General features: G+C 39.8%; 2 protein-coding genes across 2 annotated transcripts; one reads left to right on the plus strand and one right to left on the minus strand.

Moving 5' to 3' along the window:
• Positions 1-510: 510 nt before the first annotated feature.
• Positions 511-6,242, minus strand: si:ch211-214j24.14 (uncharacterized protein LOC559160 homolog). The gene is made up of 2 exons (XM_061029909.1): positions 6,084-6,242; positions 511-1,687 (listed from the first exon to the last, which is right to left on the minus strand). Exon 2 carries the CDS (start codon positions 1,514-1,516, stop codon positions 824-826), a length of 693 nt encoding a protein of 230 aa, XP_060885892.1. The 5' UTR covers positions 1,517-1,687; positions 6,084-6,242; the 3' UTR covers positions 511-823.
• A 1,822-nt stretch (positions 6,243-8,064) lies between these two features.
• On the plus strand, positions 8,065-15,548 carry atp6v1e1b (ATPase H+ transporting V1 subunit E1b). The gene is made up of 10 exons (XM_061029262.1): positions 8,065-8,205; positions 8,324-8,385; positions 9,867-9,932; positions 11,934-12,043; positions 12,284-12,350; positions 12,459-12,548; positions 12,955-13,023; positions 13,220-13,314; positions 13,427-13,514; positions 14,722-15,548. The coding sequence occupies exons 2-10, from the start codon at positions 8,353-8,355 to the stop codon at positions 14,782-14,784; spliced, it is 681 nt and encodes a 226-aa protein (XP_060885245.1). The 5' UTR covers positions 8,065-8,205; positions 8,324-8,352; the 3' UTR covers positions 14,785-15,548.
• Positions 15,549-15,615: the final 67 nt, after the last annotated feature.

Raw genomic sequence — 15,615 nt, forward strand, 5'->3', positions numbered from 1 at the left:
AGCTCTGACATGAAAGTTGGAAAAAGGAACCAATGTGTTTCGCTGCTTTTATCTGTATTTGATCATTCTGTGTGTTTTATTTAAATGTCTTACTCTCCTGCTGGGTCATACCAGAGGAGATAGAAAGGTTTAATGCCATGCTTTGATACACATCAGCATGTATAATGTCACATTTTAAACATTAATATAGCAGAGATGAAATATATCCTAGCGTTAAGTGATGACTTTCTAAAAAAGAGTGAAACAGGATGGCACTTCCTTCAGCTTATTTATGTATTTCTCAGAGGCTACAACATGTTTCATTATGCATTTACACCAGATTTACGTTCCTGCTGCGATACCTTAAACGTAAGTAGTGTGTAATCTCGGTCTGAAATTAGACATTTTTGTTATTATAAAAAACTATTCTCATCAGCTTTTAAACGTAGCTGGGGCAACACAGTGCTGGCATCTAATTCCAATCTTTTCTGGTGAAATAACAAGAGACTCAAACACACAAAGAAGGACCAATCAAGTTTCAGGATTCTTTAAAATGACACCTTACATTTTACATTCCAGGTTTACATTTTTAGCAGCTATGCTATCTCAGAGATCTACACCGTACAGAAAGAATAAAGGCCATGAGCTCTGCTGTGAGCTGAGGTAGCGCAAAAAAAATGATTCCAAAAATAATCTAATTAATATGTATAATATAGTAAGTACAATACAAAGGTGGATGTAAAATCTATAACTTTTGAGACTACAGTGGAATATTTCTTTTGGAATACATTTAAAAACAAAGACCTCTGTTGAATGGGTGATTCAGTGTGAGAAGAGAGGGTTTCTACTTTCTGCAGTAAGCTATAGCGCCGTATGCTACAATTCCTACGACGGCCACTAAAGCAGCATTTCTAATCAGCAGCTTTGTGGAGCTCTGAGGTTTGGAAGTCTTTGGTAGAGGCGAAGGTTGAGGCTCCGACTTTTCTGTCGCCGCTTCAGAGCTTTCGGCAGAATGTTCCTCCACGTCGGAGAGGAGAACCTGTGAGAATTTTAAATGCTCGGGACTCTCCGTCGGCGCGAAGATGAACGGAGGGTGGAGCCCCTCGGTGATGTAAGGCTCCTCGGCTTCGGAGGTTGTGATTGACGGGATGGGCGTTGATGTAGTGGAAGGGGGATGAAGCCTGACGATAGGTAGAGGAGGCAGGGCCATCGGGGGAACCACCTGCATGAACTCCGCAGGCTCCTTTTCCACTATGGGCTCCTCCGCTGACACCAGGAGCCCCTCAGTTTCTGGGGCCTGGAGGTCCATCTCCTCCTCCTCCCTCAGCTCAACTAGCTCCCTCTCCCCGCCTAAAACGCTCAACACACTCGACTGCAGGTCGTCGTCCTCGTCCTCCTCCGCCTCCTCCAGCATCTCGGCCTCCTCCCGCTCCAGGTGGACCATGTCCGAGTTGGACGAGTGGTTCTCCTCTCCGGCCTGCACTGCCCCATCGCTGCTGTCCAGGCTCTTAGTGTCCTCGGGGTCCATGTCGCCCATCGTGGACCACGACTCTGCCAGCAGGCTCTCGCTCTGCCAGGGCCCAGGGCTCTGTGTCTGGGTCAGAGGCAGCGCGGCAGGGCTGGGGCTGAGGGAGCCGGCCTCCCCGTCTCCTCCGTCCCCCCTCCTGGACTCGACTGGGGCCTTTCCCTCCAGAATGAAGGCTGGTGGCTAAAAAGAGACATTTTAAAGCAGTTAATTTAAGCTCCAATTAGACGTCAAACATCTTGACTTTCTGTATCTGAAAGTTACTGAACAGAAGTTTATTTTTGTACTGAAAATGTCGAGATGATATCAGCTAGCCTGGCCCTTTCAGACGCTATCAAAATCGACCTACAACTTTCTCTAAAGCTGTCTGATTTGCCATTAAGCTAATAAATATAGCCTCCTGATTACTTGTGACTCCAGTCTTTAAATGCTAAGTGAAGCTAACCAGGTGCTAGCTGTAGCTTGAAATGTAGCAGACAAGACTTTGAAGGGGTAGTGATTCTGTATCCTACCCTGGACAAGTAGGCTAACAATCATTTTAATTTTGCACCAAACTAAATGTTACACTCGGGTTAGAGTTCATTTAAATTGATTTAAAGTTGCCAATTTCATCAAGTCATTGGACTTCAGGCCCAATTTTTAAATACGTCACAAAAACATCAAGTGCTAATTTAAAGACACTCAGGGGGGGGGGGGGCTTTGGGTGGTACGCCATAATCCATAATCTGATTGACCACGCAAGGTGCAAACCCATAATCATAAACAATGATTGACTTTCTACCCACTAAGAGGCCGGTTTAAGTTTAAACCAACTTTGTAACATTTATTGAAATTGGCTGCAATCGCATTTTTGGATTTCCATTTTTGGTATTTTATTCTGTCACTTTTGTGTTGCTTGTTGGCAATGTGTTTAGAAACCCAGTGGCATCAATTTAACCAGAATAACATATTTTTCTGCAAACAGTTATGTAAACATATCTCCACATTGTGTCTTTATTAGGTAACAATATGCATAATGCTTTTTTTGTCAACAGGCCTGTGGTCTCAGTGACGTCAGTGGGGGCTGTGGTTGGAAAATGTTGCTCACTGGCTGCTCTGTATTGCAGCGGCTGTGACTATCTATAGCCTCGACCTGCATATCTTACTATGTTTAGGCACCATATACATCTCCATCTGTCGCCCTGGAGTGGAAGCTATTTCAGTGATTTCACATGACGTGGGAGCAGGGACATGAAATGGAAGTGACACGTTATTAATTTTGTCTGGAAAAGCTCAGTTCTAACAGCAACAACCTCAATCTCACCTACACACTGAGACATCAAGGTTTCACCCAAAGAGTTAAAAAAAATAATGTCATTAAGATAATTAATGACGACTAATCACATGGCTGCTTGCATACATTATGTGAGTGTCAAGGTGACCCTTTTCACCTCTTGTGCCGCGTCGCAGCTTCGACTGCAGAAGGTATTCACCCCAACGCCATGCAGGCCCAGAATAGGAACTCTCAACACTTGCTCTGCACTAACTGTAACGCTGTATCACGTTCACGACATCTGGTGTCTGGTTTCAGAAAATTCTCCTCTAACAGGGTTGATCAAAGTGAGTGCCTCGCTCGTTACACCCCTGATATCCTGATTCTTCTACATTTGTAAAAGCATTACACCATACAAAACTTTTTAATGTGATTATATTTATATATATTCATAACTTAGAAATAGAAAGAGAACACTTTCATAATTCTATATTCCTCATTTTTAACGTTTATTTATTGTTTTGTTTCAGGAAGTTCAGTCATTTTAAATTTCATTCAATTGTATTTAAAGATTTTGGCTGTAATTAAGTTCATATGGTGGCTTTATGTTGTAATTATTGCTGTTGCTCAAAGAACATTTTTTATGTAAATCAAATGTAATCATGTTATTAATTAAGCAAAAAAAAAAAAAAAATAAATAGTAAATAGTAGTTGAGAAGAATTTCTGGACCGGCGCTCTGGACCCTTTATATCTCAGATTCATCATTTGAGTTGTGATTATTAAGAAATTTGAGAATGTCACTTTCTTAACATAAATAATGGTTAAGTAAGGGGATTTAATGGTTTAATGTTTTGGAGAAAGTGACATCAAACCTAAACCCTTACTTCTAAAAACACAAATATTTCAAATATTTGTGGACGCCACACTATTTGGAAATGTCACAGATTGTATAAAAAATGGACGTAGTCTCTGTGCCATCATCCACTGGTTTCTGAAGCTGAGGCAATGATTGCAGCCGCCATATTGGAAATGCTGTCTTCAACTAACTTTCGGTCAACCTAGCAACAGGTAAAGAGGTGGAGCCCCTCAGATCAGCAACGTCCCTAATAATGATGATATAATAAAAACATGAGTTATAAAAACATTCACCCCCCATACCAGTAAAGAACCAACAACGACATGAGCTATTGAGACTGAAATCATTTTTTTGAACCAGATTGTAAATATGTTAATTTCTGCTGTCAAAATTAACATTTTGCAGCTAGCCCTCCAGTGGACACTCAGGGAATTGCAATTTCTTGCACATCAACAGTGGCTCCATTTTTCAACTATGGAGGTAGCAGCTTGAAACTCATTTGTAAAACACAATGGATGCTGGGTCCTTTGTTGGTTCAAAAGTAAATCTTGTATTTCATCATTCATTTCATAATAATCTCCTCAGTTTTTAGTTGCTCCTGCATACTCGACTCTCTGCTTGATGTCAAATGTTTCATTTAAAACAGATGCATCAGTTCATTCATAAAAACTAAAACAACACTGCACTGGGATTCTATAATGGAAATATAAGCACATCAATATTAAAAACTAATAAGCTTATCTTAACTAAGAACACTCCTCTACAGAGGACACTTCAGGGCAAGAATATCTGTTTAATATGAATCCAAACTTAGACGAAATACATTTTGGCTGACCCATTATTCACTCCATTATTTGCAGGTTTGTAAAAATAAGCAGCAGTTAAACATAAAATCCATCTTTTCGCTCACAGCTCAAATAAAAATAAAACATTTGAGAAGTTTGGATCGTTCTAAAGGCTGATGAGGGACTTCCAGTCGTTTTTAAAAATCTTTTTTTTTATTTTCTCTGGTTGATGCCGACACATTAAAATATGATACTATTGTAGTTTTTTTACTTTTACTTACTACTTATTACTTTAACTGCCTTTCGATATCTGCCTGCTTTTGTTTGAGTTATTCTTGTCGACCTTTAGGGTTAGCCTTTGCGTTTGCTTCTTGCCTTTTTTTTTTTTTTTTTTTTTGGACTTCCCCTCTTCGGCCCGACTGTTGTTTGTCTGAATGTTTATTATATTATCCTCAGTTTCTTTGTGAACATCTGCTTTAAAATAAAATAATGATTAACTTTTTTTTTTTATTAAAGCTTATGACAGTGCAAACAAATCCAAAGTTTTAGCTTTGAGTTGACTTCCTTGATTCTTCAGTTCCTCTATTTAACCCTTAGAGGACTCCATCGAGGCTTCAGTAAGACTTTCAGACTGGTCTCTAATTCTAGGCCGTCTTAGTAGAGCTGCCCTGTTTACATCGGACACAATAAGTGTCGTATCGGTTTTGTATTTTATTCTCATTTAGTTCAACACTAGTTCTTTTGTTCGGCCTCACAGGCGGAAAAGCAAACATTCTTTTTGCCTGTTATGCAACAACGTTTTGTGCAATAAAAGCCAGCAGCTGGACAGAATCAATAAACAAGGCTTATGAGGCCTTGGTGGAATATTTCCAGTTCACAAAGGTTCATTCAAAAAAGCCAGATCAGCTCATGAATAGTGACCAATGTGTGTGTTTCCACTCTTCACCTGCATTTATTTTGAGACTGGTCGGGCTATATTGCATGTTATTATTGATTTCTGATTCTGTCTTTGCTCACATCCTTTAGGCCTCACTCTCCAGACTGAAACAGACGTCACCCAGACACCACTAATTTTAATGACCACCGCTGCCGAACTGTCTGCCCCCCCCCCCCCCCAGCTGAGCAGCCTGCAGACTTCTTTTCCATTGTGAAACTTTAAAGCATGTGTGCCCTCTGAGAAACCAATCAATCTTTTCCACTCCTGTGCCTTACTGGCCTACTTGAGTAATTGGATTGCCAATGATCCCATCGCAGCCATAACAGACTCCCGCTGAGGTGAATGATCAGGGAGATTTAGGCCACTCTTTCTGTGCCAATGTGTGATACAGGAAACATCTGATATCTGGGGACAGATTCTCCAAAAGGGTCAGACTTCAATGTCAAAGAGGGGGTTAATGGTGGATAAGAGAAAAGACGCTCTAACGGGGGGGGGGGGGGGGGGGGGGTTTCTTGTGCTTGTGCAAGGTGAGATTTTGCCCTTGACAACACCAGAGTGACCCATAATGACCTCTCGAGCTCTGACAAGTTTACAGATAACACTTCTTTTTTTTTAAACAAAGCATGGCAACACAAATGCCACAAAATGAGGTCACATTCTTGATTTAAGACAGCCTACATTCTTCCCTCCTTTTGTTAAAAAACTTTCCTCCATGTGAGTGAGAAAAGGAATAAAGGTCAGAGCGTACCTGCGTCCTCCTGGCGGGCTGCTGAAGGAGCTGCTAGATGGGAAGATCAGCGAGAGATTTGTGTTCAGACGCGGAGCCACAAAACAACAGGAAGGCAGACATGCATTGCTGGAGCTGCCACAGGAGTATCAAGGTGGACAAGCTGTGCTCTCCCTCCCTCTCCCGCTCCCTCTCCCTCCCTCTCTCTCTCACTCACCCTCCCCTCTTCCCAAATCCATGACATAACACTTGGCCGGGGAGCAGTCAATGGTGACTTTGCTGCCTAATCAACACTTTAAATGTTTGGATAAGTGGGAATAAATATCAAATCTTCTAAATCAGACTTTGCTCTGTGTGTGGAGGGTCAAAAGGGGGTTTTTGTGTTTATCCATGTAAACAAGCTGTGATGTTTTCTCTGCCCAAACAGCAGATAATCAGTCAGTCCTCTGTGTGCTGTGAGCCGGTGACACCGAGTGGAAAAACGAGTGTCAGACTGGGAGAAGAGCTATTTCTAAAACTAACCTTTCCAGGTTCTACTTCCCTCTACTGGAGAGACGCGTTACCAGACTGGAAACTATGCCAGCAGGGGTTTAATGAGGCACATTCTCAGAGTAGATTAAAAACCTTAGACCTGACCTGCTGCCATCTGTCGAGTGAAAGTAGTTTTTATTTATTTATTTTATTCTATGTTCTCTCCTGCATTGTATCTTTACTATTATCTCCCCGTGCTTCATAACACTCTGGCTCAGCTGTGTTTCTTGTTTGGTTCTTTGTAAAAAAAACTGAAGAGAACGAACCAAACGTAATAACAAAAACAAGAGTTGGAAATCCAACTGTGAAATCAAATAAATTAATGCAAAGACTGTAAAAAATAATCAGAATCAGAAATACTTTATTAATCCCAGAGGGAAATTCGATCATTACAGTTGCTCCAAAATATTCAATATAGCAGTAGAAATATAGTAATAAAAATATTAATCAAATAGAAGAGGAATGTAAGTAAGATTTCAATAATAGGTACAAGTTAATTACATTTTACTCTGCCCTTTTCCCCCGAGCTAAGTACCAAACAGACTATTTAGATACCTGATAACAGATTCTTCAATCTTATACCTGCTGCTATTTTTACTGCTAAACACAGAGAAGTATTTTGATCATTGGTCATTGTTAAATTAAAATAAAGGACTACGGCTGCTGCAATCTGATTTTTTAAAATCACAAGGAATCATTGCTTCTTCCTCATAAGAACATTTTCACACTAAATGTAATGAAGAGATGCGTCTGCATAGTACGGAAGACGATTAGGGCCACACATTAAAAAAAAATAGAATTCTGACTTTTAAGTCCTGACTTTGTGTCAGGAAGTTCAGTCATTTTAAATTTCATTCAATTGCATGCAAAGATTTTGGTTGTAATTGAGTTCATATGGTGGCTTTATGTTGTAATTATTGCTGTTGCTCAAAGAACAAATTTTATGTAAATCAAATGTAATCAAAAAACCAACATTTTTTGAGCAATTCAAAAATAACGGATTATCACAGAATTTTGACTTTATTCTCAGAATTCTGAGAATAAAGTCAAAATTCTATTTTTTTTATGTGTGGCCCTAATCCTCTTCCGTAGCATAGGGGCCTACTGAAAATAGTTTGATTTAATTTGTCGACTAAAACACTACACACATTGAATGAATGTTTCCGTAGTTACAACAGATGTTAAAAAGGTCTCAAACATCCACAAACGCACTCTTTACACTGCTACAATAAATAAGTAGGATAAACATCTTCGGTAAATGCATAAAAGCAAAGAGATTATCAAAAAGTAGGATTAAACTACGGTTATTTATTCGGTTTAAAATACATGTTAAAATATTTACAAGTGTGAATAAAACATAAATTGATAGCATACTAATGTCATCGAGCCGTGAAAATTATAAATAATTCCATAAATCAACGATAATGTCCCTATTTTCCTATTTTTTTTTTCTACGCTAGGATAAGCGCGTCACTCGTTCTCGCACCCGATTGGCTGCCCGGCCGGAAGTAAACATCAGGTGACGCTGCAAATCAGCTGATCCTCCGTAGACATCTTTACGAGTCACGACTGCGGTGCGATTAATTCATACCTTCTCCTCTGTGATTTTCGGGTATAAAATTATCTCTTTATCTTTCATAGTATGAAATTTAAACCCCGCGCTCTTAAAGACCGCGTCGTGTGTCGCTTAAATTTAAATTTACGTGTTTTTTGTCGTTTTTTCATCGCAGGCCCGAGCGGATCTTTGACAGCTGCAACCATGGCGCTCAGCGATGCCGACGTACAGAAGCAGGTAATGAAGCTTTTTACCCTTGAAATGTGACACAATCCAACCTCTTCTGTTCCCTTGCTAATGGTCTTATTCATAAAAATGAAGAAGCCTTTCTATAAGCTGTAATATTTCCTGTAAGCCTGAGTGTGGGGCAGAATGACATTGAACGAGCTGCAGGAGGTTAACATTGAAATGTAGACAAACCTTAATGTTTAACAGCTGTTTGATGCTGTTTGTTGCAGACATTTGAAGCCGTTTTGAAGCCTGTGTAACATGTCAGATATTGGCTGTGATGGAGAGGGCATTATTTCCAAATGGTCACATGATGAACACACGCCACGGCCTGATGAGGAAGTTGGGAGTGAGCCACAGTCTGCACACTTTAAAGTCAAATGGGAAATCTGAGCAAACACTGGAAATAACCTTTTTAGAGAAGAGCTCATGTCACGCTGCAGAAGTCCAGCATAAAGATATATGGGGTCAATTTGTGAATTTTCTGTCTTTTAATAGCTTTCATGCCTTGAATTAAAAATGTCCAACACATCATCACTGAAGATGTTTCCTCTCATCTTCAGGAGAAATTCATGTTTTATCATAATCCAAGGAGACATAGCATACACTTTTGTGTAAACTGATCTGAATCTGTTTTTTTTGTGTGTGTAACATTTTGGGTGTTAGGCTCATTCAATCAATCATTAAGTCTACAGTGAGCCTTTTATTCATAATATTTACCTTTAATTCTGATTAAATAATGCTTGAAATCTCACATTTCATTGAGCATAATTCACTGAGGTAAGGCTGTTTTAGATTGAAGCGGTATTTGTGTAGCAAGAGGCGAACACCTTGTGAAATCCAGCTCGTCCATGAGCAGTATTCTGGTTTATTAGAGGTCTGAACACATTAAGAAACAGAGAATCACAACTTTGGAGCAAGCAGAGAATACAACACGTTGTTCTGTTGCAAGCTTAATCGTTTTCTTTAACAGAGAAGCCGTCAGCGTGCAGGACGGGACGCCATCGACACGAGCTGATTCCAAACGCTTGCGTTGAAGTAGTTCATCACGTTCAAGTTTCCGTCAAAAAGTTTGCGCAATTTTTATTATCTTTGACAATTTTATGTGCCGTGCGATACGCGGTCAACCTCCTGTTTGATGCTAGCCCCGCCCACCTTTGTGATGTCACAAACACGCACTCATCATTGTGTGGAGCCAGAGTTTGCGTTGTGGTGTTCATGAACAAAATGCACAGGAACATTCCTCATCGCAGTGACAGAGTGAGTTCACAGCAGGCTGAGGAAATAGTTCAGGGTCTCACTTTTTGAAGATACTGAAGTGTGCTGCATGTAACAACCTTTCCGTGTCTTCAGTATTTTTTTAGCCCACAGCTGGGGAAGGAACGAGGATTCATCAACAAATACATCGACATACACAAAAAAAAAAAAAAAATGTTTTGTGTGAATCTGAATCCTTCATTTATCGTATTTTTCCGTCTTCCTTTCTGCAGATCAAGCACATGATGGCCTTCATTGAACAGGAGGCCAATGAGAAGGCGGAGGAAATTGATGCAAAGGTATAAAAACATGGCGGTTCTTTATTTAACGCTCCTGTGAAGAGCTTTTTAACTGGTTATATTTAATGTCTCTGTATCAGGGGTTCCCAAACTTTTCAGGTCGTGACCCCCAAAATAGGGGTGACAGAAACTGGGGACCCCCCCCACTGTTCTTTAAGGTGGTTAGTTAGGTATATAACGTAGCGACCGCCATGCACACTAAAAACTAGTAACACAAAATAATACAACAGCCTAAAAGAATTAAAAATGTAATTTCCATTTCACTTAATGATACTGTCTTATATGACATTGGACTACTTTTTGTATATTTACAAAAATGGTAAAAAGATATACTTATGCACTTTTAATTTTTTTATGGAAGGCATCTCGCGACCCCCCTCTTGGTGGCTGGCGACCCACCTTGGGGTCCCGACCCCCACTTTGGGAACCACTGCTCTACATGACCTGCCAGAGCAAACACTTGAAAAGATTCTGATTGATTTTGATCTTTAATGCCTTCACCTCTGCTGCGTGTCGGTCTCAGACAAGGCGATAAAACATGCTGATACATGAGTTGCATGTTAGACTTGGATGAGATTTTTTCGGGGACAAAAAACACTTCTGGTGTGTCACATTTTAAAGGGCTGCAACCTTCATTGGGTGACCCGCTATCCTCCTACTCAATATAATCCCACAAAGAAAATAATTAATAACCCAAAACGCCAAAATATACTTCAAATATACTTTCTTCTTCAAAGTTATTTTTATTGAATTTTAGATAATTACACACAATAACACAAACAGATCCCACCCCAATACAATCCCCCACCTCTTGCTGTCACTCACGTATAAAGACTCTTTCACTACCTTCTGTTGACGGTTAAAATGAAAGAATAGTTGTTGAGGCACTTGGTGAAAAATAAATGAAATAAACATAAATATACACAATTAAGTATTAATAATAATATTCTGATGTATAGGTAAGGTGGAATAAAACAAAAAAGCCAGCAGCATTTCCATTGTCAGTAGATAGAATGGGTCAAGGCAAAGCAAATTCACTATTTATTCCTGTACATGTGTGGAGGGTTACTTCAAATATACTTTGATGACTCCAACATGATTGATGAACAGCAAACATGATTTACTCGGTTTATTATTGAGAGATCTTTACCACAGCATTCAAAATACTCCCCCCAATCAGAGTGTGTTATGTGTGACTTTCACCACTAGAGGTCACTAAAAACACACCAAAAATGATCCCTTACCAGAAGTCTTTTTTTTTTCTCTCAGCTGACATTTACTGTATATTTTATGTGTAATTTTCCTTGACTTGTCGTTGATATCAGGGCAGCATAACGCTCAGATAAAAAGTTGTTTAAAATAAGTTCTATGAAAAAGGAGTTATTTATATTTTTAAATAATATTTACATAAATTAAAACAGTCCTCCGTGGTTGTTCTAGTTGTTTTAAAATGAAGTAGTTTTTTATTTCAAGGATGTTTTTGTGTCATAATTGTCGAGGAGAGTAAACGCCTGTGGACATTTATTCACAGCACTACAATCAGACTGATCAGTGTTTCTGTGTAAACAACACGACACACTGTTTTAGAATTCTTTCTACAGGCCGATTTCACAAAGAAAAGTCTATCATTAAATATTAAAGCTCTAAAGCAGGCCTATTCATCTCCGGCCCGCGGTTGACACCCGACTGGCCTGCGGATCATTTCAATTAAAATATAAATAAATTATGAACAGGGGGGAAAAGTTGTGAACGACTGTCATTGTTGCCACAGTAAAGTTTTTAAAAACAGCAGAGCGCTCCCGTTTAATAGAACATCTTTGGTCCTGTACTGCTGTGGTGGGCTTGCTCGTCTGGCCCCCTTGGCTTTCTGAATTCTAAAGTTGAATATCTCTGCTCTAAAGGGCCTTTGGTTGTCCCTTAGGCTGATGGAAAAATAAAGATGTGATTAATAATAAACATTTAACTGTATCTATGGAGGGTTAACTGTGTCTCCTCCTGCAGGCAGAGGAAGAGTTCAACATCGAGAAGGGCCGTCTGGTGCAGACTCAGAGGCTGAAGATTATGGAGTACTACGAGAAGAAAGAGAAGCAGATCGAGCAGCAGAAGAAAATGTGAGTCGTCTTTACGAGAAATCACAGGACGCCCGAAGGCCTCCTTTTTCCTGACTCCTTTTCAGAACAAAGAAACATCTGTATGAGCGACACTGACTTTCCCTAATTTGATTACGTCCCTTCTTCCCCACAACGACCCGTGTTGTAACGTGGGCACCAAGCTGTCTCCAGTGTTTCCGCACGCACAAACATAGACATCTAAACGGACCCAATGTGTTTGTGATTTGTCCTTTTTAACAGCCAAATGTCCAACCTGATGAACCAGGCTCGCCTGAAGGTGCTGAAGGCCCGCGACGACATGATCTCGGTGAGGAGTTTGTTAAAAAATGATGACGTCATATTTTAGTGATTTAAACATGAGAGGTGATTTAGAACATCTGTGTGTGTGTGTGTGTGTGTGTGTGTGTGACCTCAGGAAATGCTGAACGAGGCCCGCCAGCGGCTCGGTAACGTCGCGAAAGACCCGGCCAGGTATCCAGCTCTGATGGACGGCTTGCTCTTACAGGTTTGTTTATGATCTCAGTGGCCAGTTTGTTAAATAAACCTCGTTTAATGCAGTCTTATTCAGCTCTCTCTTTTTTTCTTTTTTTCACACACATGCAAACAATAGGAATGAATATAAAAGTCATCCATTAGAAAAAGAAGAAGGAAAAAGCTCCTAAAGAAGCAGAGATGATATAATAGTGAATCTTAGTCTTTGTGTTTTTGGGGGCGAAACATGTCTTCAGGCCTGTGTGTGTGAGAGAAGCATGACTCTGAATAACAGAGTGTAAACCAGAATTCCCCTCAGGGATTAAGAAAGTTTATCAAAATCAAAAGTGATCATGTGATCATGTGATTCCCATCCCTATAGTAACATTCAGGACAGCCATGTTGATATAAGTTTGATAACTGTTCCTCCGTCCTCTCAGGGTTTCTATCAGCTCCTGGAGTCCAAAGTGACCATACGCTGCCGTAAACAGGACCTGCAGATGGTCCAGGTGAGTCGACTATCAAAGCGTGTTTAAATCAACATTTTAAATGATTGATGTTGAAGCTCTAAAAACGTCTGAAATTACGATTTCCATTTTAAATCCATCTACTGTCGGTACTTTTTTAAGACAGATAGATGGATTCAGTGTACAGAATCAATTCAGGAGACTTTGTGTTTAAACTGTATGGACTCTCGTCTGTCAGGCGTCCATCCAGAGGAACATCCCCATCTACAAAGCAGCCGTGAAGAACAACCTGGAGGTCCGCATCGACCAGGACAACTTCATCTCTCCAGACGTGTAAGCAGCCGCTCGTTTACAACTTCAAATCAGACTTCATCGAGTAAAAAAAAAAGAAGAAGAAGAAAGAAACGGCCTTTTCTCAACTTTTGTCTCTTGTTCTCTTTGTCAGCTCTGGAGGTATCGAGCTCTACAACGCTGACGGGAAAATCAAGGTGTCCAACACCCTGGAGAGCAGACTGGACCTCATGGCTCAGCAGGTAGGGAACAGAAACACAGCTCATGTACTCTCCCTCTTATCCTGGAGTCCAGATTTTGAAATACATATAATATCTGCTTCCTTTAGCTTCCTGTTGAAACAGAATGTTCCTTTATTGATCTATTCTTAAGATCAATTTTTTTAATTGAATCTCCTGTGGAAAAGTTCTTGATGTTCTCAGGGTTTAAGTAAATACTCTCAACATCATAAGAAAGGGCAAAACAAAATTCCTTTTTAATAAGGAGCGCAGTCTTTAATAAATTAAATGTGATGGTAATAACATCAGTGAAGCTTTCGTTTAGTGAAGAGCTACAAGTTAAATGTCATTATTATTCTTTCGTCCTGTATCTGAAACATTCTACTTTTTATCAACATCAAGGTGGCGCGGTTAATGCGCGTGTTCAAATCCAACCTGTGGCATGTCATTCCCCACTCTCTCTCTCTCTCTCTCTCTCTCTCTCTCTCTCTACCTGCTTTCCGAATATATCCACTGTCCTATCTGTCCAATAAAGGCACAAAAACTAACATGTCACACCTCTAAATTGTCACTGAGAAATGATCTCCAGAAAAGCGTGTGAGTCCTGTTCTCTGTGTGCTGAAACACGCTCATGCACTTGATACGGCAGATAATAAAATCACAAACACGTCTGTGTGGTTCACTGCTTTTTCCTTTTATTAGATTTTTTTTTTTGCCATGGTTGTTTTCCAAACGTAAGGTCAGAGGAATACAACGGCTATTGGTGTAAAATTGAATAAACTCCTAAATGAAGTCGAGCCGCTAAAACGAATGCTTTTGACCAAACTAGATTAGCGTAGCTCGCACGTTAGCACAACGTTGCAAAACATTTACCACACGATGGAGTGATTTCCTGATGTGTTTGGCACTTTATGCATTGGTCACTTTGATTCACACATGAGGTCTGTTAAGTTTACATCATGTCAAAACAACAAGGGAACTATAAAACACAACAGGATATGAAGAAGAAAGTGTAAGAGATGCTTTTCTTCAGCTTACTTGAAGAGAAAATGTGGAACATTTATACATAAAAAAAAAAGCAGAAATCAACTTTATCCTGTCTTAACTTCCAAAAATCTTTTGATCTTCAGCTCCAGGTTCACAAAAATACTCTTAACCTCAGTTCTTAGCGAGAGGCGTTTGAGAAAAACGATGAGTCGTACTTATAAACTCTGTGTTTCTGTGTTCGCAGATGATGCCTGAAGTCCGAGTGTCTCTCTTCGGTGCCAATCCGAACCGCAAGTTTCTTGACTGAGGAAGCTTCTCTGTACTTGAGAAGAAAAAAAAAAAAAAACTCCATCTCTTTGTTTTTTATGTTGTCACATGGAAGACGTCATTCCTCTTGTCTGTGAAACCGATTTTTCTGAAGCGAAAGAGACGCAATCGTTGTTGTGTGATTGATGTATTGCTGTATATTTCTGTGCATCGAGGGACATCATAGAAGCTGTAACTCAACATTACAGATGTGCATCCTTCATTCTGCGCGGTCGTAATGACTCGTTTACTCCACTGCTGCCCATTCACAGGCTCCGAGTTTACACAGATTAGTTAGGTACGATGGGATTGGCTGGATGTTTAACACGTCCTCTAATTGGACCAGATTTCATTACAAACAAAACATCTTTGTCTTTCCATTTCCACAGTTACATAACGTCTACCCCACATTAGAAGTTGTATGGGGCATTGTGTTGCTAATGGGTGTCTGCTCCAACCAATCACAGTGGGGGAAAAAAAACAAAAAAACAGCATCTTTAAGACGTAACGGAAGGACGCACATGACCTCACAGAGTTAATTTATTGATGTTACAGCGATCTGCTGTCATGTATTAAAAGTGTGGGACTTATCATTCCAAAGGGTGCACTGTATGTATATGAGGTTTCCAGATTAAATTATACAGATGTGTGGTTGTTTTGGTTCTTGTTTGTTTTTTTTTTTGGTCTTTTCTTTTTGTCGATTGTGTTTTAAACTGAAAATGTACTATTGTGGAAATGTAAAACCTAATAAAATATAAATCATTACTTTCTTTCTCCGCTCTTTTTTTGTTAGTTGCTGAGAGATTCCCAGTTTTTTTTTTTTTTTTACTAA

Source organism: Labrus mixtus, chromosome 22 (assembly GCF_963584025.1).
Source record: "Labrus mixtus chromosome 22, fLabMix1.1, whole genome shotgun sequence".
NCBI lineage: Eukaryota > Metazoa > Chordata > Actinopteri > Labriformes > Labridae > Labrus > Labrus mixtus.